Source organism: Littorina saxatilis, unplaced genomic scaffold (assembly GCF_037325665.1).
Source record: "Littorina saxatilis isolate snail1 unplaced genomic scaffold, US_GU_Lsax_2.0 scaffold_423, whole genome shotgun sequence".
Lineage (NCBI taxonomy): Eukaryota > Metazoa > Mollusca > Gastropoda > Littorinimorpha > Littorinidae > Littorina > Littorina saxatilis.
This window is the reverse complement of record NW_027129422.1, coordinates 15,062-38,201: the sequence shown is the minus strand read 5'-3', so window position 1 is coordinate 38,201 and position 23,140 is coordinate 15,062. Positions and strand designations below refer to the sequence as shown.

Sequence of the window (23,140 nt, the reverse complement as noted above, 5' to 3'; positions counted from 1 at the left end):
CCACTGTATTTGGCTTATGTCATTATCCCAGAGGTGTACGTGTGTGTGATAGTGTGAGCGCGCATGTGCATGTGTGTGTACACGTGTGTGTGTGTGTGTACGTGTGTGTGTACGCGTGCGCATATGCCGGGATTATGTTGGTGTGTGTATCATTGTGTGTGTAGGTTTCTTCTTCTTCTTCTTCCATTTAACGCCCAGGGTCAAAATTCTGACTATTAGTGGCGCATTGAGACTTAATGCCGTGTGAGTTGGAATTTGTTTTTACTTTATTCCAAGTCCCACGGGTATTTGATGGACATTTTTATCTATGCCTATACAATTTTGCCAGGAAAGACCCTTTTGTCAATCGTGGGATCTTTAACGTGCACACCCCAATGTAGTGTACATGAAGGGACCTCGGTTTTTCGTCTCATCCGAAAGACTAGCACTTGAACCCACCACCTAGGTTAGGAAAGGGGGGAGAAAATTGCGGCCTGACCCAGGCCTGAACACGCAACCTCTCGCTTCCGAGCGCAAGTGCGTTACCACTCGGCCACCCAGGTTTTCATGTGTGTGTTTGTCCACTCAGCCCGTTCTGTCTACCTCACTGTCTAAGCTCCCGCTCTTGCTTTATTGAGCAGGTTTGCTTAGTTTGCAGTAACTTTCTCTGATAAGACCGGTCAGTGATGGGTGGCCGAGTGGTAACGCACTTGCGCTCGGAAGCGAGAGTTTTGCGAGTTCGACCCTGGGTCAGGGCGTTAGCAATTTTCTCCCCCCTTCCCTAACCTAGGTGGTGGGTTCAAGTGCTAGTCTTTCGGATGAGACGAAAAACCGAGGTCCCTTCGTGTACACTACATTGGGGTGTGCACGTTAAAGATCCCACGATTGACAAAGGGGTCTTACCTGGCAAAATTGTATAGGCATAGATAAAAATGTCCACCAAAATACCTGTGTGACTTGGAATAATAGGCCGTAAAAAGTAGGATATGTAGGCTGCGATCTGCTGGCCAATGTGAATGCGTGATGTTTTGTGTAAAAAAAAAATCCATCTCACACGGCATAAATAAATCATCCCTGCGCCTTGAATATGTGCGCGATATAACTTGCATAAAATAAAAATTTAAAAAATAAATAAATCTCGGCGCTTAGAACTGTACCCACGGAATACGCACGATATAAGCCTCATATTGATTTGCGGCAAGATCACACGAGAAAGGAAAAAACCTTGCATTGGTCCCAAATAGCATATCTGTTTGGTAACAGTTCGTGTGTAAGTCGTGCATCTTATACAGTAAACAGACAATGGTCGGTTCTGGTGAGGTTATGCCCCTCTTTCTCAAGTTTCGGCCGGTAACTGCAGGCGCCACCTCGCGGCAAAGATCACAGGAAGTTGTCTTGCGTTATCACCCCAGAAGCGCTCATTAAGCCGCGAGAGGGGGAACTCCGAAACTCGAAAACTATACTACCCAAGGATAGTTGCGCTATATTCATAAGGTCCTATCTTACGGGCTAGTCCTTGCTACAAACTTGCACACCAACAGACGAACGAACAACTAAAGAAATAGCCTGACAGGCAAACAAACGAAAGATCAAACAATCAAAACTAATTAACAAAGAAACAATCTAAAGTAAAACCGCAGAACAATAAAACAAAATATTCTCAAGGAAGGTTAACAATGATGAAATACACCATCATAGTCATACAGACAGACAATGTATGGAATGATTCATCAGAGCAGGGACCTGTCTATGATCAGAGACATACACGTAGACATGTCTCTGGATTCATTAAATGCTTTTTTTAAACTTAACAGTCTAATACTGTCCGTCTTTTCGTTGGTACGAAGAAAAGAATTGGGCAGAACTAACTTGGCAGCTCTGCTCTGGAGCGACTGAAGTTCGGCTTCTTCAAGTGAACCTCACTACACCCGTCGTAGACTTATAGAAACGTAATCGATAACTTGGGGCTTGATGTGGGCATGGTAAAAGAGTTTTCTTGTGTCTAAATTAATAACGCATTGTAACTTGAATAAAAGAAAACGTTTCAGTCTAGCAATTTTCTTGCAGATTTCATCCATTTGAGTCTGCCGGCATTTGAGATTATGATCCGACACTGAACAAGTCCCAGTAAACGGTGCTCTACTATACTTGCTCAGACAGGGGGGTCGGCCCGCTATTGCGCGGGGCCGCTATTGCGCGAATCTTTAGGGTTAGGGTTAGGATTAGGGTTAGGGTTAGGGTTAGATTCGCGCAATAGCGGACCCGCGCAATAGCGGCCCAGCCCCCAGACAGGTGCTCATTCAGGCTGAGAGTCATTTAGTTAGTGTCTCTGGTCAATCGAGTGTTTTTAATACTACCTTATAAACAAGCCCGGGTAACCCTTTCAAATTATGTGCCTGTTGTTTAACAAAACCAACACACCTTTCAAGCAGGAAACTACAAAAATGAACACGACCTTGAAGTCGCTTGCGACCTTGTCCTACTGAGCGATCGTTCACCCACACTGAGAGGTTACCCCCTGAGGCGACTAACGGATTCTGTTTCTCCTTTTACCCTTGTTAAGTGTTTCTTGTATAGAATATAGTCAATGTTTGTGAAGATTTTAGTCAAGCAATATGTAAGAAATGTTAAGTCCTTTGTACTGGAAACTTGCATTCTCCCAGTAAGGTCATATATTGTACTACGTTGCAAGCCCCTGGAGCAATTTTTTGATTAGTGCTTTTGTGAACAAGAAACACTTAACAAGTGGCTCTATCGACGTTAAACACCAAATAAAGAAGAAGAAACACTGAGAGGAGGGAGACAGCTTGCAGGCGGCCTTTGCGGTGACCAGCGCAAGAAGAGGTGCAGTCAAGACTGGGGAGCTTTGACTCAAACTGAAGTAATGTGTCTAATGTGGGTTGCACTCGTTACTAAGGTGCATTTGCACTCTAATTTGGAGTGGGTCGGGTTTGTTTGTTTGTTTGCTTAACGCCCAGCCGACCACGAAGGGCCATATCAGGGCGGTGCTGCTTTGGATATATAACGTGCGCCACACCGGCACAAGACAGAAGTCGCAGCACAGGCTTCATGTCTCACCCAGTCACATTATTCTGACAACCCCATAATGCCAGACGCCAGGCGGAGCAGCCACTAGATTGCCAATTTTAAAGTCTTAGGTATGACCCGGCCGGGGTTCGAACTCACGACCTACCGATCATGGGGTGGACGCCTAATTACCACTTGGCCAACCGTGCCGGTTAGTGGGTCGGGTTATCACCACGGCGCTTGTACATGTTCGCGCAGAATTGCCGCTGAACTATTCGCTATGATTTTCAATCCCGCTCGGTTGTGGACCATCTTTTTTGTGTCGACTGCACATTCGTAATCCCGCATTACCAATTACCAGGTTAGTATGACGGCTTACTAGTGCCAAAACCTAGGGTTACCATTTTCACGTGAAAATTAGTAATTAACAGTGTTAATTACTAATGTTAATTACTAATTTTCATTTTTGCCTAGTTTTCGGTCACAGTAGTCGGACTTTAAGCCGGAGTCCGCACTGAGAGGCTACAACGTCCGTCAAACATCACTCTCACACAAAAACGATTTAGAATATCGCTTAACCCTTTTAACCCAAGATGGTGCGAACTAGTCGTCATGAACAACTTTTCTACTTTACAAAAAGTGCTTTGATTTTTTTAATATAATTTGTTTTTAAACGTCCACCGCTGGCCCCTCAGTCGGGCTATTCTGAACACACTTACACTTGACTGGGTGGCCGAGTGGTAACGCACTTGCGCTCGGAAGCGAGAGGTTGCGAGTTCGACCCTGGGTCAGGGCGTTAGCAATTTTCTCCCCCCTTTCCTAACCTAGGTGGTGGGTTCAAGTGCTAGTCTTTCGGATGAGACGAAAAACCGAGGTCCCTTCGTGTACACTACATTGGGGTGTGCACGTTAAAGATCCCACGATTGACAAAAGGGTCTTTCCTGGCAAAATTGTATAGGCATAGATAAAAATATCCACCAAAATACCCGTGTGACTTGGAATAATAGGCCGTGAAAAGTAGGATATGCGCCGAAATGGCTGCGATCTGCTGGCCGATGTGAATGCGTGATGTATTGTGTAAAAAAAATCCATCTCACACGGCATAAATAAATCCCTGCGCCTTGAATATGTGGCTTGTGCGCGATACAAATTGCATTAAAAAAAAAAATAAAAATAAAAAAATCCCTGCGCCTAGAACTGTACCCACGGAATACGCGCGATATAATTAAGCCTCATATTGATTGATTGATTGATTGACTAAGCTACATGCAACAGGATGATAGTTAGAGACAGACTCACAACTCAAGTGTTGTGTGAAAGGCCGTCAGGCTGCCCTATCATATTGACCTTGAACTTGTGCAAAGAGACTGAACTGGGTTATGGGCCGGGGGGATGAGGGGGTAAGGGGGGGGATGAGGGGATGAGGGGGTAAGGGGGGGGGGGGGGGAGGAAGTTGGGTTCGCAGACGGGCAAAAAGACTTGAATGCAAATCCAAAAATCGCAAAGAAGGGAAAGTCGAGCTGTCAGAATGTACATTTGTACTGTCAGAAAGTCCAAAATCTGTTGGGCAATCCCTTAGTCAAGCGGTTGTCAGATCAGCCGCGCTACTTCTTCTTCAGCTGGTTCGACGATGGCTGTGTCTAGATTCTTTGGCCGTTGACGAAATGGGCTGTCATTTCCAGGTCCTGAGTGCTGCCCCATAGCTTGGTGTGCAGCGATGTCCCTGCTACAAAATTTGGCTGCGCGCTTGTGTGCGGGCTGCGCACTGTTTCTCGAGTCCCAGCCACAAAGGTCCCATCAACCCTTGAATGTCACAATCCTGCGCCTGTGCGATACGCAGTTTTTACTGCCACGAACTATGCGAAGCCGGTCGCGGGGGGAAATATGTGTTGCGGGTTGTCTCGCTCGGAGTCAGTGTGCCTACGCGTGCCGTCGCTTCATTCACACAGTGAGGTTTTTCCCACTTCTTGCCCCGTCGTTTTCTGTTCACTGAGAGGTAAGCTTACCTTTTACTGTGTCACTCTTATCAAATGACTGCATGGGATTATTAAGAGTAATTGACGAGCTACACACGTAAATGCACATGCTTGCGGCTGTAAAGCTACACACGTAAATGCACGTGCTTGCTGTAAAGCTACACACGTAAATGCAGGGCCGGACCAAGTTCGTTTGAGGGGGGGGGGGGGGGGTTCCAACTGAAGGCAGGGGTCCAAAGTCCACATTTTTTTTCTCTGAGAGCTGTACATTGGATGGCCAGGGGGGGGGGGGGGTTCAGGAACCCCAGGAACCCCCCCCCCCCCCCCCCCCCCCCGGCCCTGAAATGCACATGTATGCTTGCTGTAAGGTTGTTAGTCTTTATTTTTGTGCAACGGACTGCACCATTTTTTTAATTTTTATTTATTTATTGCAAGCGATTTCAAAATCCGAGCATTGTCTCGCTTTTACTATAGCCAGGTACGATTTTGCACTTGTCGATTACAAAAACTGCAAGTAAGCGGCCTCCCGTAAACCATCACGGAGCTCCCCGAGCCTCTACATACAGTGCAAGCATACTTCCATATTATGAATGCTCACCGAACGGGAACATCCTGGGCCCGTATGCTTATGGGGGAAGTTCGCGACAACTCCCGAAGTTTTGAGTGACATCGGAAGTACTTGCCTCACTTTCGTATGCATGGGCCGGAAAAAGGGTTTACTTCGATGCAAAGCGAGGAAGTAACTCAGGGTAGTTTGCGACTACTTCTAATGTTTTGAGCGACATCGGAAGTACATCCTCACTTTCGCATGCATGGGACGAAAAAAGAGTTTACTTTGGAAGCTAACGAGGAAGTAAATGAGGGTAAAAAAGTACAGGCCAGACCCAGTAGTAAACACGCTACTTCCACAGTTTCTCAGTGCAAAAAGGCAGGTCTTTTCTTCAGTTTTTCATATCAAACCGAGCTGACACAAATGAAAGTCCCAAAGAGAGAAAATAGAAGGAAAAGTCGTATCTTGTGCATGCATTTCGTGCAAATTTCCCTGAATACAAACCTGAGTTGCCAGCTTTGACTTTTGTTTGTTCTGGGTCATTGGCCACCACTCTTTCATTCCCGCTTATACGAGGGGGTTACTGTGTTTCTATGAAAAATGGGCTCGTTGTGTGAGTGTGTGTTTGTGTGTGTGTGTGTGTGTGTTTGTGTGCGTGTGTGTGTGTGTGTGTGTGTGTGTGTGTGTGTGTGTGTGTGTGCGTTTGCGTGCGTGCGTGTGTGTGTGTGTGTGTGTGGGTTTTATTGTAAGTTTCTGCTGTTGTTTTTGTCATTAGGCCTACTTTATGTGTGTGTGTGTGTGACATGTGTGTGTGTGTGTGTGTGTGTGTTCGAGTGTTGAAGTGTAAGTTTCTGCTATTTTTTGTCATTGCTTTATCTGTGTGTGTGTGTGTGTGTGTGTGTGTGTGTGTGTGTGTGTGTGTGTGTGTGTGTGTTTGCAGTATGTATTTGTGCGAGTGCCTGCCTGCCTGTATGTGCGTGCGTGCGGGTGTAATTGTGCGTCTGTTCCTTCAAACGTTTGTTTGCGTGTGTGTGTGTATGTGTGTGTGTGTGTGTGTGTGTTCGATGTTATGTGTGTGTTCGACGGTGTGTGTGTGTTCGACGGTGTGTGTGTGTGTGTGAGTGTGTTCGACGTTATGTGTGTGCTCGACGGTGTGTTAATTTGCAGGGTCTCTCACTTGACATCATCATACGACCATATTGCTTCTTAAATGTCCTTACCCACCCAAAAGAAATATCCAACGCATACCACAATGGCAGGACATTCCTGTTTTTAAAGCAGCTCATTGGGAAATGAGCTCAGACAGAATATCGAAGACGTGAAATGCGTCAATCGAGCAACTGTCGTAACTTCGCTACAACGAGACGGTCGCCTGTCTTGCACCATAGACACAAACTGTGACATTCTTGTTTAATTTAGGTGAAATGCTTGAAACAGAGTGGCTCAAAAGCGACAGTTCGATCAGTTACTAACCGAAAAAAAACGTGCTCGAGTCATTCGGCGAAGGTGGCGAGCTTTCAAACCATCACGACTGAATAACTCATATTACATCTTTTCATCACGCTTTTTTTCACACGAGTAGCATGGTGCAGTGGTTACGGATTCGGAAATTCGATCCGGCGCTCCGGGTTGGTGCCGCTGGGAGCAAAAAAAAATTTTTAATTTTTTTATTGATCTTTTTCTTTATAGGACTCAATTGCATTCGCTGCACAACAACCGGTTTTTGTCTCTGTGTTCATTTTTTTTAATTGCGTAAAGAAATTGTCCTATGCTTTCACAAAAAATCCAATCTTGACTTTAATATAAAAAGCAGGAAAAAAGAACAGAAAAAATATCAATAAAGAAGGATGCTCCCCCATAACAAAAAACAAACAAAAAAAAACACAAAAAAAGATGGGCAAAACAGAAAGGGTTGAAGCTGCCTGCATGCAACTGGGATTTAAAAATAAAAGAAGAAAAAAAGTTCAACATAATCATTTATTTTTCTCCCTAACATTCAGGTCAACAAAGTCATTGTCATAGCTAGGCAGTCATTCGATTCCAAGACAATCATCACAGGTTTGAACCGACCCTTTCGTTTAACCATTCAAAAAACAACAGCAATAACGCTGTTAGTACTACAGCGCGCTCAACGTTCGCCCTTTTGAACTCGCGATGAGACTTGTTTCTTCTGGTCGCCAAGCTTACCGTTAACAAACGCATGTACTAGTTGGGATTCCCCTAATTTTTGCGACCTTGACCGAATACTCTCGAAGTCAGCACTACGGCGTTCATGCATAGGGAACAGTTAGAAAGTTAACTTCGGGAGTTCCCACTTTCAAAAGAGGCTTCTACTTCCAGTGTTTCTGACTTCCTGTTCATGCATACGGACCCTGGCTGCTTTCTGTCGAGAGTGAGACATTTTCAATGAATTTATGTTCGTGCCGGGACTATTCGAACGGACAATCAGGTGATCGTTGTGGTGCTAGACCTAACTTTTTAAAATCTAAATAATAAATTGACAGCTTGTTACACAAACATTCTTAAATCATAAAAGAATTCTTTTTTCATTAAGACAAGATCAGTACAATTCGAAGTTTTGAAAGTTTGAAAAAGGAAAAGCCCGGAAACGTGTCACGCAAAACGTCTTTCTCGTAGCAGAAGACGGTTCTGCATAGCGCCAGTTCCTCTGAACGGTCAACCGCGACGGCTCTGGTTCGTGTGACTCGCAGACGTTTGTTGCGTTTAAGATTTAGAGATACACAATACCGTGCTATTGCAGATAAGCTTACAGCGAGTCGCATTGAAATCACAAACTGACTAAATTGTGAAAGAAAGGAAACTGGATCACACGGATTCACGATGGCTCAGGGGTAAGATAAACCACGCAAAAGTATTCTTTGAAAATTGCTCGCTCTTTACGGAAGGCACCTAAGATGTTCTCAAGCGGCGAGTGTTTAAATGAAAGGGTGTTTGTACTGTGTGTAAAAGCCTGACAGTGTCTGTGATGGTTTACGGGAGGCTGACCAGGGCCGGACCAAGTTCGTTTGAGGGGGGGGGGGGGGGAGGGTTCCAACTGAAGGCAGGGGTCCAGGGAACGCCGAGGCCCCTGTGGGGTGCAGGGGCAACGCCCCGCTGGGGGGTCTGCAAGCCTCCTTGAAGCCGAGAAAATGTTGCATTTGTGAGGTCTTTTTAAAAAAAAAAAAATTCAATATTTTTTTTATTTGCCAAGCACATCATTGTTGGGCTTTTAATCAATAACATGCATCCGTCTACAATGTATCATCATTCATCCTTCAACATGTATAATAAATATGTAAATGGCAAGTATACAAGACATAGTATATATATACAACATTAGGACATAACCGACAGACGGACATATAGCATACCGTTCGACTACAAGTAAGGCCGGAGCATAACATAACATGCAGATTACAATACTGATAAAAAGAAAGAGAGAGAGAGAGAGAGAGAGGGGGGGGGAGTAATGATGGTGGTGGTATCATGTATAATGTATACTCTTAAGTAATAATACAAATAATAGATTATTTTTTAACTTCCACCCTACAATAATAATAATTGTCAGTAAGTACTGGTGTCACATGACTGATGTGAACCAGTTGATTGGCTAATGGCGATGCGCTTAAATCTGTTAGCGCACTCTTGGAGTGCGCTAACTTTTCCACAGAGCGTATTCTTACGCCCTTTGCCAAAGCGAGACTGTACTCTCATCCTCAGAATTAATTAATGACATGTAGCTTATATTCTCCACAATACCAAATGACCATAAATTCCCTGCTTCTCAATTAAAGCAGAAGTGGGTTTTTTTTCTGACAGATTGCATGTGCCTGTGCCAGTGCCAGTGATCTAAAACTAGAAGCCGCTGTGTTTCATCTCATTTTCGCCGACTTGCATAGATTCTTCTCATAATATGCCGTGTTAGTGGCATGTAGCTTATCATCCACATTTCCAAATGATGAGTTAGTATACAATTCCCAGCGGCTAACAGAAAACACAAGTGTTATTCCGATAACGTACACAGCATTTGGAAGACTGATTCGATCGACTCTAGCAGACTACACTGAAATACGACTGCATCAGTTCAGTAAATGAATGGTTTCCGAATTATTATTTCAAGGCAAGAACAATCGTAATCGAAAACGTGTAGGGTTCAGAACGTTCTTACCATATAATTATAAGACTTATTACCAGGCTGCCTTATTCGTGCAGACTCAGTGACAGTGCAGACTGCAGTGGTTCGATTGTTCTAGCCTAGCAGTAGCAGACGACATAAACCCCGCTCAGCAAATTAACATGTTGGGCAAATGTGAACGAAAAAACGATGGGGATATAATACGTGTAGGGTTCAGAGCATTCTTACCGTTCATATTTAGTATCAGACTCCCCGATGAGTGAAGATACAACACGAGATATATGCCACATTTATTTTGAAAATGTGCGAACAGTCGAGTCCTTCGTGTCGTGGGGTAGTCAATTCAAGGGGAGTCACTCCGCACAGTCAATCCATCGACGCTCGACTGAAGGTTTCGAATCGCAAATAATGAAGAGCAGAGTCCTTTCTCAGAGTTCAAATGAGGTCTCTCTGAAAGATCATCACTGTTCAGCTTTAACACTACACTGGAATTTACCAACAGAAATTAAAATGCGTGTGACGAAAGCACGACACACTTGAGACACCGGCCCACACAAAAGTAGATCTTACTGTACACGACCTGACCACACAGTTATACCTATTCAAATGCGCGTAGCAAAGTGTGCGTTTGGAATCTTCTTTTTTCTATGGCGGTACTGACAATATCGTTATTGAAACAATCCCAGTGCACTAAGGGATTTATAGAGCAAATCTCGAAAATAATTATTGAACTCAGCGCTATGCGCTTCGTTCAATAATGAATTTTCTCGATTTGCTCTATAAATCCCTTAGTGCACTGGGATGTCTCAATAACTTAAATAATAATAATAATAATAAATGAGCATTTATATAGCGCAACATCATAACTTTACAATTATGCTCTTTGCGCTTGACACATTTAAAATTCAAACACAGTTATACAAGCATTTACATCTACATTCATAGTCAGCAACGCTTGATTAAAAGCATACACCATCAAACATACATTACAACAGATTCTTCCACTAATTAAGTAATAAAAACATGAATAAAATAGGTAGTAAAAACAAGGAAATACCAGCTGAATACCCTTAATCAAACAGAACATGTTATTAATACTGAAAAACAGCCCTAAATGTGTATACACATTATCACATTATCACTAAAACAACAAATACACTACATGTAGCCTACTGATGGACTGAGAAAACAAAATCAGGGGTTGTATTTCTTGAAGAGGTGCGTTTTAAGTGCTCGTTTGAATGCTTGGGGTGACTGAGAGTGGCGGATGTGAAAGGGGAGAGAATTCCAGTGTGTGGGTGCGCAGAAAGTAAAAGTGCGTTGTCCGTATGTTTTGGTTTTGGTGTGTGGAATGGTGAGGATGCGACAGTCAGAAGAGGCACGGAGTTGTCTTGCTGGAGAATAGACGGTGAGGAGTTCAGAGAAGTAAGCAGGAGACGAGCCAGAAAAGAAGTTAAAGCAGAGGGTGGACAGTTTGTAGTCAATGCGGGCTTGAATAGGTAACCAGTGCAGTGTGCGAAGAAGTGGCGTTGCGTGATCTCGTTTTCGTGCTTTCAGAATGAGGGGTGCTGCCGAGTTTTGGACTTTTTGTAGTTTATGCAGGAGATACAGAGGACAGCCAGAGAGAAGAGAGTTGCAGTAGTCGAGTTTAGAAAGAACAAAGGCACAGACAAGAGTGTTAGTTGTTTGAGAGGAGAGTGTGTGGCGAATGGTGCTGATCTTACGAAGCTCAAAATAAGCTGCTCTACAGACTAAAGATATATGTTTGTTAAGGGTCATGTTAATAGTCAAAAGTCCCTAAAATACCAGACACCCCTACTCCCATAAGATTGGACAGGGTGACAGACAGGTACGAGGATAAGTGAAGCAGACAGACATAAGACATACACACACACTCTTGCCTAAAATCTTATGAAAACCTACAATTTTAAACTGTAGAAAAAGTTAAGCTGAAATGGACACTTCGCCTTGGTCAATAACCTAACATATATTCGCATATTCGATGTTATGTTATGCTCCGGCCTTATAAAAATTCAACATTTCTATTCCTGAGGTCATTTTTTGGTCTTTCCTTGCAACTGGGAATCAAAATTACACATTTTCAACAGTAACAAATACTTCAGATATTCATTTAGCATAGTGGTTCAGTGGAATAATCCTAAAGTAAATAAGTCTGACAGGACTCTTTACTTTGAATACTTAAATTCAAGCAAACAAGCAATGATTACATCTAGAATACAAAGGAGAAGTTTGTTTGTTTGTTTGTTTGCTAAACGCCCAGCCGACCACGAAGGGCCATATCAGAGCGGTGCTGCTTTGACATATAACGTGCGCCACACACAAGACAGAAGTCGCAGCACAGGCTTCATGTCTCACCCAGTCACATTATTCTGACACCGGACCAACCAGTCCTAGCACTAACCCCATAATGCCAGACGCCAGGCGGAGCAGCCACTAGATTGCCAATTTTAAAGTCTTAGGTATGACCCGGCTGGGGTTCGAACCCACGACCTCCCGATTACGGGGCGGACGCCTTACCACTAGACCAACCGTGCCGGTTAAGAAGTGGTATGAGAGATGTTGTATGGTGAACAATGACACTATACTAATTCATAGGGGCGAGCACTCAATGATCTCACAGTGTGCAGTACAGTCCCTTTCTGAAACATCGGTTCCCCGATAGCGCAGATGATATCTTGTTGCAATCGGTTCTCTGATACTATTACATAATACTAGTGATAGTGTAGCGTGTGACTTGACTTGTGGCCTATGATGATGGACTTATAACGGGGAGGGCAGGCCGTTGTCGACTTGATGTTGTTCATAATTTGAAATAGTTTTAGAAGACCAAATAAACTAAGGAAGTTGGGGGAAGAGCTTAAAAAGTCCACATATTGTTTTTTTCTCTCGGAGAGGTACATCGGATGGCCAGGGGGGGGGGGGGGGTCCCGGAACCCAGGACCCCCCCTCCCCCCCCCCTCCCCCGATCCGGCCCTGCTGACTGTGCCTTTAAATGCAGAGTACCCCGTATGAATAGACAGTGTGGTCAGACCAATTACGCACAGAAACGATCCTGTATATGTAATCCATGTCAGAGTTTGAATGGTTATAAAACACGACTTCCCCAAGAATCGGAGTATGGGTGCCTAAAAGTCTGGGGCGAAACGGCCATACACGTAAAAACCTGCTTGTGCAAGAGACGAGTGTACGCCGTTGCAGCCCATGCACGCAGAAGAAGAAGAAGAAGAAGAAGAAGTGCGCACGGAAAAGATCCTGTAATCCATGTCAGAGTTCGAAACACGAAAATACCCACCATGCCTCCCCCGAAATCGGCGTATGCTGCCCGAATGGCGGGGTAAAAACGGTCATACACGTACAAATCCACTCGTGCTGAAAACATGAGTGAACGTGGGAGTCTAAGCCCATGAACGAAGAAGAAGAAGAAGAAGAAGAAGAAGAAGAAGAAGAAGAAGTGCCTTCGACCAAAGATCTACTGCTACGCTGCAGTAGAAGATCATCTTTGCTTCGATTCGACTAACACCCATCACAATAGGGTTTGGAGAGTCAATCATGGACACTTTGTCTTTTTCTCCCATGTACAATCCTCTCCTTAAAAACAGTTCAGCTCACTGTCTCAGTTTTTGGTCAGGATTTTGCATGGGATAAAACCATCTCTCCACTTGGTCGCATACCATTAATCAACGGTATGGGTGTTCTCTGTGCTCAATGGGATTGGTTTTGGTGAATTCAGTCCGTTAAATCCACTTGTGTTTTTTTTTTAACTTTAACTTGATCAGTTTATTATCCCCCCCCCCCCCCAAAAAAAAAAAAAAATTCCCAACTCACCACAGCAAGCAGTTAGGGTGTTGACTTTTGGTTTGTGACAAAGCGGAGGGATAGTCTTAATTATCTCGAGTAAAAGCCTGGCGAGGTCTGGGATGTTGAGCCGATCTGTTTAGCCTACACGGTAAGGAGTTACGTGCCATTGACGTTCAGTCCTCAGTTTACTATTTCAGTTTTGCAGATAGCAGTAAGGTAGCTAGCAACCTTGACCTTCAAGATGTCTGACCTTCACCCCCTGTCCTGCATGGTGCGTGATTTCTACAACAAGCTGAACACGGAGGTCAACTTTCTCTGCCGTCTCAACGACGCGGACCTCACCAAGGACCAGACGGACATTTACAATCAACTCAGTGAAGAAATCAAAAAGCGGTACGTTGATTTGTTGTGATGAGGGTCGTGGTCGTTGCCGTGGTGGTAGTGGTAGTAGTAGTAGTAGTAGTAGTAGTGGTAGTGGAAGTAGTAGTGCTAGTAGTAGTGGTAGTAGGGATGGTAGTGGTGGTGGTCGTGGTAGTAGTGCCACTAGTGGTCGTGGTAGTAGTGGTATTAGTAGTGGTCGTGGTAGTATTGGTAATAGTAGTAGTAGTGGTAGTAGGAGTGGTAGTAGTGGTAATAGTAGTGGTAGTAGTAGTACTAGTGGTAGTACTAGTGGTAGTAGTCAGTAGTAGTAGCAGCAGCAGTAGTAGAAAAAGTTGTAGTTGTAGCAGCAGCAGTATTAATAGTAATAGAAGCAGTAGTAGTAGTGGTAGCGACAGTAGTTGTAGCATTAGTAGCGGCTATAGTAGTAGCAGTATGTGTAGTAGCAGTAGTAGTAGCAGCAGTAGCTGTGTTGGTTGTTGTACGATTGTGGTGGACGTGGTGGTGTTGGTATTCGGCATTTGTTGTAGTGGTGGTGATGATGTTGTATGGAGGTAGTGGTGATCATCGTTATCGTGTCGTAGTACTAAAAGTATTGTTGTCAGGGCCGGACTAGGCGAAGAGGAGGGGGGGGGTTGCTAGTGATGGCCCAGGGGGATGTCCCCCCTGGCGGCAGGGGCGGATCAGTTCATTTTATGGGTGTTTTTTTTCAAAAGTATATTGTGAAGATATGGGTGTGAAGGCGCGAAGCGCCGAGCCGACGGCGCGAAGCGCCTAGCTTGCTAGGGGGGTCCGGGGGCATGCCCCCCCGGAAAATTTTGAAAAAAAGGATGCAAAATGGTGCAATCTGGTGCATTCTGAGGATGATCATTACCAGTTTCAGGCAGCAGATTTTGTCACTGATTAATACCCCAAAAATTGAAACTCAATGTAAAATAAAGAAATGCATACCTCATTCAATATTTTTATTTTTTGCCTGGGGGGGGGGTCTGGAAACCCTAGAACCCCCCCCCCCCCCTCCCTCGTTGAGGGGGTCAGGGGGCGAAGCCCCCTGAAGCTGATGGGTAGGTCATATTCTGAGATAGGAAAATGGTCGCTCCTTGCATGAAACGGCATAAAATAAGCAATAATAAAAAAAATTAAATAAGTAAGGTACATGTTTAGGCTAGGGGGGGGGTTGCGCAACCCCCATAACCCCCCCGGTAGTCCGGCCCTGGTTGTTATTAGTATGAAAATCAATTCTCCAAATGAAGGGTGTGTATTCAATGAGAAATCCAAATTTCGTAAACATTTTTAGGCTTTTCAGTGTGGTCAACAAGCCTAATTATTAGTGTTTAAGTGATGTTCAACAATACAGCAAAAAAGTTATGAGAGTAAGATCTTGTTTTCAGCATGTCTGTTTTGCATGCTTGGTGGGACCTGTATGTAAACCAGACCAGATCTGAGATGGTGGGTCGAACCGTTTACGCGAGAAGGAGTGTGCCTTTATTATTTATTTATATGGGAGATTTATATAGCGCTTGACGTTCTCTAAGCGCTTTACATATTAATTTCTGCCGTGTGAGATGGAAGTTTTTACACAATATATTACGCATTCACATCGGCCAGTAAATCTGAAGCCATTACGGCGAATATTTACTTTTCAAGGGCTATTATTCCAAGTCACACTGATGTTCAAATTTCTCTATCGCTGAGTTGTCACGTGTCTGTCATCATGTGCAGCTACTATGGGTCAGGAATCAACATCCCAGAGAAGCTGGAAGGGAAACGTGTCCTTGACATTGGCTGTGGTTCCGGCAGCCTCGTTTTCATCCTGAGCAAGCTGGTGGGACCCAAGGGATCTGTCTTCGGCGTTGACATGTCGGACGGACTGGTAACAGTTTATTGTTGTTGTAGTTGTTGTTTTAGTGGTTCTTGTTGGTGGTGGCGGTGTTGATTATGTTATTGAAAGATGCTCTTATTCCACCTAAAAGCCGGGACAGATCTATGGTAGGGGAAGGGCTCCTAATATGGACCGGCTCCTAATATGGACCACCTCCTGTTCTGACAAACTAGCGGCGCTAGAGCGCTCAAAACAATTTCATTGGCTGTATTCACCCTCTCTGGATAACTTGCACATGTCAAAACAGTTGCAGAAACACAAACCTTTAAACCGTTAGGCTTTTTCTATTTTTTTTCTCACTTTTGGCAGGGTTCACTCTAAATTTGCCGCCTAAAACGGAATCGTTTCTGTCCACAGCCGAAGATGTTATCACACAGAAATTGCTATATATGACAGGTAAGACCGTATTTGTTAGAGTTTAGCAGTGTTGACCCCTAGTTTCTACTGCAAACTGCGCCCAGGCTCCTAATATGGACCCTTTGTGAATTGTTCTGTATTTAATTTTTGCTAAATGTCTATCAAAGCTATTTCACTCTAATTAGGCCTAACGCTTAACTTAAGAGAGAAGGACTACCAAACACAAAATGAAACTTCTTCGCAAGAAAACAAGCTAGTTATTAGCATGAAACAAAAAGTGGTCCATATTAGGGGCCCTTCCCCTACGTGACATGAAGTGTTGCATGAGAAGAACGGTACCTCAAGAGATACAGAGTTGCTGCTGTCTTGTACATTTTAGTTCTATTCATCACTCTGTGTCACCATGCCTACCATAATGGATCTTCCGACTTTTCATTTTTCATTGTAGGCTTTGTGCCTGGTGATGCTAGATATTTTTGTAGAGATCGGCCCTTACTTCGTTTTTAAACTAAAACTTGCTTTATTTTTTTTTTATCTCTCTGTAGATTGACACAGCCAAGCAACAATCCGACTTCCACGCCAAACTGTGGGGATACGACAAACCAAACTTTGAGTTCAAAGTTGGTAACATCGAAACACTGGACAAGCTAGGCTTTGCACCCAACAGCTTTGATATTGTCGTGTGAGTTAAAGTCTATATATATTTTTTATATATGTGTGTGTGTGTGTGTGTGTGTGTGTGTGTGTGTGTGTGTGTGTGTGTGTGTGACTCGTCATTCTCCTGAGTGTATCATTATTGTGAGTGACTCCTTGGCCTACACAATAAAATTAGTGTCAGTGTCTCTCGTATGTCCGCCTGTCTGTTCGCGCGATGTTTGTGTGTGTATGTGTTCTTTTTGTATGTGCGGTTGCATCAATGTCTGTCTATCAGTCCGATGAGTGTGTGTGTATATATTATATTATCAGTATTGCCTGTCAGTTTGTCCGACGTGTGCGTGTTCTTACATACAACCACACACACAAACACACACACACACACACACACACACACACACACACACACACACACACACCCCAATATAATGACTTCATTCAACTTTTCTCCGTCGCGATATAACCTTGAACGGTTGAAAACGACGTTAAACACCAAATAAAGAAAGATTCAACTTTTCTCCTATTTATTTTCTTCATCGATTGTTCCAGCTCAAATGGCGTGTTCTGCTTAGTGCCTAACAAGGACGCTGCCTTCACACATGCCTACAACCTCTTGAAGGTAACATTCAATTTGGTAGAGTTCATGCAGGTAACATTCAATTTGGTAGAGTTTATGCAGGTAACATTCAATTTGGTAGAGTTTATGCAGGTAACATTAAATTTGGTAGAGTTTATGCAGGTAACGTTCAATTTGGTAGAGTTTATGCAGGTAACATTCAATTTGGTAGAGTTTATGCAGGTAACATTAAATTTGGTAGAGTTTATGCAGGTAACGTTCAATTTGGTAGAGTTTATGCAGGTAACATTCAATTTGGTAGAGTTCATGCAGGTAACATTCAATTTGGTAGAGTTCATGCATGTAACATTCAATTTGGTAGAGTTTATGCAGGTAACATTCAATTTGGTAGAGTTTATGCAGGTAACATTCAATTTGGTAGAGTTTATGCAGGTAACATTCAATTTGGTAGAGTTTATGCAGGTAACATTCAATTTGGTAGAGTTTATGCAGGTAACATTCAATTTGGTAGAGTTCATGCAGGTAACATTCAATTTGGTAGAGTTTATGCAGGTAACATTCAATTTGGTAGAGTTTATGCAGGTAACATTCAATTTGGTAGAGTTTATGCAGGTAACATTCAATTTGGTAGAGTTTATGCAGGTAACATTCAATTTGGTAGAGTTTATGCAGGTAACATTCAATTTGGTAGAGTTTATGCAGGTAACATTCAATTTGGTAGAGTTTATGCAGGTAACATTCAATTTGGTAGAGTTTATGCAGGTAACATTCAATTTGGTAGAGTTTATGCAGGTAACATTCAATTTGGTAGAGTTTATGCAGGTAACATTCAATTTAGTAGAGTTTATGCAGGTAACATTCAATTTGGTAGAGGTCATGCAGGTAACATTCAATTTGGTAGAGGTCATGCAGGTAACATTCAATTTGGTAGAGGTCATGCAGGTAACATTCAATTTGGTAGAGGTCATGCAGGTAACATTCAATTTGGTAGAGGTCATGCAGGTATCGTTCAATTTGATAAAGTTCATGCAGGTAATATTCAATTAGGTAGAGTTCATGCAGGTATCATTCAATTTGGTAGAGTTCATGCAGGTATCGTTCAGTTAGGTAGAAATCATGCAGGTAACATTCAATTTAGTAGAGTTCTTGTTTATGCATGCATGCAAGAACTTCCGTGTCCTTACGCAAACACAAAAGCACGCACTCACGAACACACATATGCATGCGTACACGCACATATACAAGCACACATTCGCGCACACATTCACACACACATGACACACACACACATGCACGCACGCGCTCACACACGCACGTACACTGACACACACAGTCTCCCTCACATTCTCTTAGTCTCTGAGAGGTATTCTTGAACGATTGTAATCAATAATGACTCCTCATACTCTGACAACTTTATCTCTTGCAGTAGCAGAAAACAGTTTTACTCCTTTCCCAGCATGGGGAAGAAAAAGCGAGCCACATGCAAAGAGCCACTGCTCAGTAATAAAACCATCTCCTCGTGTACCAATGGGTTCGGAACTTCCAGGGAGCACCGCGTTTAGCTATTTATAGAACTGAACAGAATAATGCACATATCCCACATTCCATAATTTTTCACCCTTTCATTTCAGGAGGGGGGCCAGTTTTACCTGAACGACGTGTATGCCGAGAAAGACCCACCAGAAGAATACAGGAACGACGAGAAACTGTGGTGTGAGTCAGCAGGATAAAGTTATGTCTTGTCGTTCCAATATTAACAGTAGCACGCCAATGTAGGTGCTCTGCGTGTGAAAATGACGAAAATAGATCCATTCAAAGTTACTAGTTCGAAAACACAAGGATACAAAACGTATTACTTGCCTGTTACAGCTCTGATAAGATGTTGAGTTGATCTATTTCCGTCATTATTTACATGCAGAGCCACCAAAATCACAAGGTGCACTAAGCATAAACCAGTCCACATGTCTATTACACTAAGTGTGTGCTTGGGTGCATTTCATATCAATAAAAACAGCTTTGAATGCAGGTTATGGTTTCTGACAGCAACATTTTTCAAGAAGTCTTTGAATACCGGCACTGTGAGCTATGTTTTCAATCATCACTTTAATGCAGCAAAAAGAAGAATATGTGAGGTACATGTTAGACACCAACTTTAGTTACATCATGCATTTTTGGAATATGTTTAAGTGATAGTTCTAGATTTTCTTTCTTTCTTTATTTGGTGTTTAACGTCGTTTTCAACCACGAAGGTTATATCGCGACGGGGAAAGGGGGGAGATGGGATAGAGCCACTTGTTAATTGTTTCTTGTTCACAAAAGCACAAATAAAAAAATTGCTCCAGGGGCTTGCAACGTAGTACAATATATGACCTTACTGGGAGAATGCAAGTTTCCAGTACAAAGGACTTAACATTTCTTACAATACTGCTTGACTAAAATCTTTACAAACATTGACTATATTCTATACAAGAAACACTTAACAAGGGTAAACGGAGAAACAGAATCCGTTAGTCGCCTCGTACGACATGCTGGGGAGCATCGGGTAAATTCTTCCCCCTAACCCGCTAAAAACACTGCAGAAGATAAGGAAGAGTTACTGGTAGTGGATCCAGACAAAAAAACCAAAATCGGTTCAGCACAAAAAACAAAATCGGTTCAGCGCTGCGCGCTGAGAGCACGTGTTGAAATATCTCATCGACCAGGTTTTGTCCCGGGTGTACCTGAATATGCCCACCAAATTTGAAGCAGATCCATCGAGAACTTTGGCCGTGCATCGCGCACAGACAGACAGGCAGACAGACAGACAGACAGACAGACAGACACTAGTCGTATATATATATATATATAGATAATACATGGCTTGCTGTGTCATACCAGGTTTACACTCGTTGCTTTTTAAAATATTGAAACACAAGCGAAAGTGAACTTTTTTTCTCTCTTTTTTTTCTTCTATATTATAAACCTGGTAGACACAGCAAGCCATGTAGTAATCTGTTTATCCTATATTATGTAATTACGTGTCTTCTACCTCAAACTTCCCGACAGCTCCGTCGCTTTGAATCGATTTTCTTTCGAACTTCCAACCATTTCAATCGACTTGGAAATCATTCATTCATGATTTACTGTGAACATTGCGCCATTTACTTTTGAGCTTAAATATTAGTTTCCAAAGAAAAAAGGAAAGCGGTTGCTTAAAGAACGACACAAAAATAAATAAACACAAACCTTGCGCTGCTGTGTCACCGACTGAGGTCGGAGTGTTGAGTCGCATCTTTTCAAAAATGCAACTGATCTCTGACCTCAGTGTCATGAGTAAGTTTTCAACAATCAAACAAAAAAGTGTTACGTGAATGAAGTTTGTCTCGGTGAATTTGTAATTATGAGCAGTGGAAAGTTGGTCTAAGCCAGACTAAAATTTGTCCCGACCTCATTTACATGGTATGCACACGTGAGAAAATCAAAAACAAACTCGTTGGGATCATTTGCGGCGAGTCTAAATGGCAGGTGGTCGTGATCGAGAGGCGATCGCCAAGGCAGGGTGGACTTTACTATTGAACGTTTTGTTTTGAAAAAGCCTTCATAGGCGAAAACGTTGACGCATGTTTGCTATCCTTGCCTTAGTGAGAACAAATCTCCTTCGGTTTTTTAATATTCTCAGACTCTTTTTGCTGTAAAGCCCTAGGCACGACAGGCGCCATGCGATGGGACCGCCTGGCTGAGGTGTCTGGTCGTGTGGGGTTCACCACACCTTACCTCACCTGCGCTGCACCTGTCAACATCGTCAAGGAGGAGTACAACAAGATGCTAGGTAAGTCACACCACGGTTTCCTTGAATATCCGAACAGTGGTGTTCTCATTTTTAAAGTTGCATTTTAAAATAGAGAGTGCGAGAGAGAGTGGTGGTGGGGTAGGGAGGGGGCAAAGAAGATTCGTCCCTGTGTGTGCGCCACACCACGGTTTCATTGAATATCCGAACAGTAGTATTCTTTTTACATTTAGTCAAGTTTTGACTAAATGTTTTAACATAGAGGGGGGAATCGAGACGAGGGTCGTGGTGTGTGTGTGTGTGTGTGTGTGTGTGTGTGTGTGTGTGTGTGTAGAGCGATTCAGACTAAACTACTGGGCTGATCTTTATGAAATTTGACATGAGAGTTCCTGGGTATGATATCCCCGGACGTTTTTTTCTTTTTTTCGATAAATACCTTTGATGACGTCATATCCGGCTTTTTGTAAAAGTTGAGGCGGCACTGTCACACCCTCATTTTTCAATTAAATTGATTGAAATTTTGGCAAATCAATCTTCGACGAAGGCCGGGGTTTGGTATTGCATTTCAGCTTGGTGGCTTAAAAACTAATGAGTGAGTTTGGTCATTAAAAATCGGAAACTTGTAATTAAAATTATTTTTTTATTAAACGATCCAAAAACAATTTCATCTTATTCTTCGTCATTTTCTAATTCCAAAAACATATACATATGTTATATTTGGATTAAAAACAATCTCTGAAAATTAAAAATATAAAAATTATGATCAAAATTAAATTTCCGAAATCGATTCAAAAACTATTTCATCTTATTCCTTGTCGGTTCCTGATTCCAAAAACATATAGATATGATATGTTTGGATTAAAAACATGCTCAGAAAGTTAAAACGAAGAGAGGTACAGTAAAGCGTGCTATGAAGCACAGCGCAACCGCTGCCGCGCCAAACAGGCTCGTCACTTTCACTGCCTTTTGCACTAGCGGCGGACTACGTTCAGTTTCATTCTGTGAGTTCCACAGCTTGACTAAATGTAGTAATTTCGCCTTACGCGACTTGTTTTAAAGTTGCATTTTAAAATAGAGAGAGAGAGAGAGTGTGTGTGTGTGGTCGGGGGGGGGGGGGGGAGAGATGTTTGAAGGAGGCTAGTCTTAGTGTGTGCGTGTTCCCCAACTTAAAACGAAATTTGCCAAAGTACCAACTAACTCTTCAGTATTATTATGTGATGACCAGGGAACGGACGATATTCGTGCGCCGGGTGGCGCCTGTTCAAACTGGGTCAAGGCGCCAAGAGGGACGCGTCACGTGTGACATACAACGGCAACATCTCCGCCTTCCCTCAGGCCTTCCCCTGGGATGTCGACCTCACCTTCCCGGTAACAATGTTTTGTTGTTGTTGGATGATGTTGTTACACTTCCCCCTTTAAATGATGTTGTTACACTTTCCCCTTTAAATGGTGGTGTTACACTTCCCCCTTTAAATGGTGGTGTTACACTTCCCCCTTTAAATGGTGGTGTTACACTTGCCCCTTTAAATGGTGGTGTAGAGGTTTCACTCTGTCTGTCTGTTTGTCGTTCTGTTGATTGAGCTGAAATTTGGTTTGTAGCTTTGAAGTAGGATGCACATGCACACGGTATTGGCAAAACATTAGGTTCCTACCCTAGCAAAAGATGAGATGTAATCGGCACACGGTCTGCTCTGTAACTTGATGTGTACCGTTCAACTAACGCATCAAGTCAAGTCAATATTTATTTTTTAAAAAACCTAGGGTTACATGAATAAAATAAATAAAAATTGCAATAAACACGACAAAAAAGATATATGTAATGAGACACAACACTTCTAATTAACCGAAAATAAATCAAGCTTAATTCATAACAAAATAATTGTAATCAGACTTTTTTTTAAAAATTTTTTAAAATTATTTTTGATCCAAACGATAACCGCATTGTTTCCAGCGCCACCGCGGTTTTGTACGCGTTGTGACCACTAGGCCAGTGTCTTGTTTTCTGTATGTAATCGGCAGTCCGAGACAGGGAGGGTGTCG

The 23,140-nt window shown here is 42.9% G+C and overlaps 1 protein-coding gene across 1 annotated transcript; it reads left to right on the top strand.

Moving 5' to 3' along the window:
* The first annotated feature begins 4,870 nt into the window (after positions 1–4,870).
* On the top strand, positions 4,871–22,519 carry LOC138957686 (arsenite methyltransferase-like). The gene is made up of 8 exons (XM_070328748.1): positions 4,871–5,002; positions 13,684–13,879; positions 15,587–15,737; positions 16,649–16,785; positions 17,307–17,376; positions 18,966–19,047; positions 21,011–21,142; positions 22,326–22,519. The coding sequence occupies exons 2-8, from the start codon at positions 13,728–13,730 to the stop codon at positions 22,517–22,519; spliced, it is 918 nt and encodes a 305-aa protein (XP_070184849.1). The 5' UTR covers positions 4,871–5,002; positions 13,684–13,727.
* The last annotated feature ends 621 nt before the right edge of the window (positions 22,520–23,140 follow it).

What these genes read in the sequence shown, in the direction of transcription:
- LOC138957686 (XM_070328748.1), top strand. Translation starts at nt 13,728, where the DNA reads ATGTCTGACCTTCACCCCCTGTCCTGCATGGTGCGTGATTTCTACAAC. An exon ending in TTGACATGTCGGACGGACTG is followed by an intron (nt 15,738 to 16,648) that starts GTAACAGTTTAT and finishes ATCTCTCTGTAG; the next exon opens with ATTGACACAGCCAAGCAACA. An exon ending in GAACGACGAGAAACTGTGGT is followed by an intron (nt 19,048 to 21,010) that starts GTGAGTCAGCAG and finishes TTTGCTGTAAAG; the next exon opens with CCCTAGGCACGACAGGCGCC.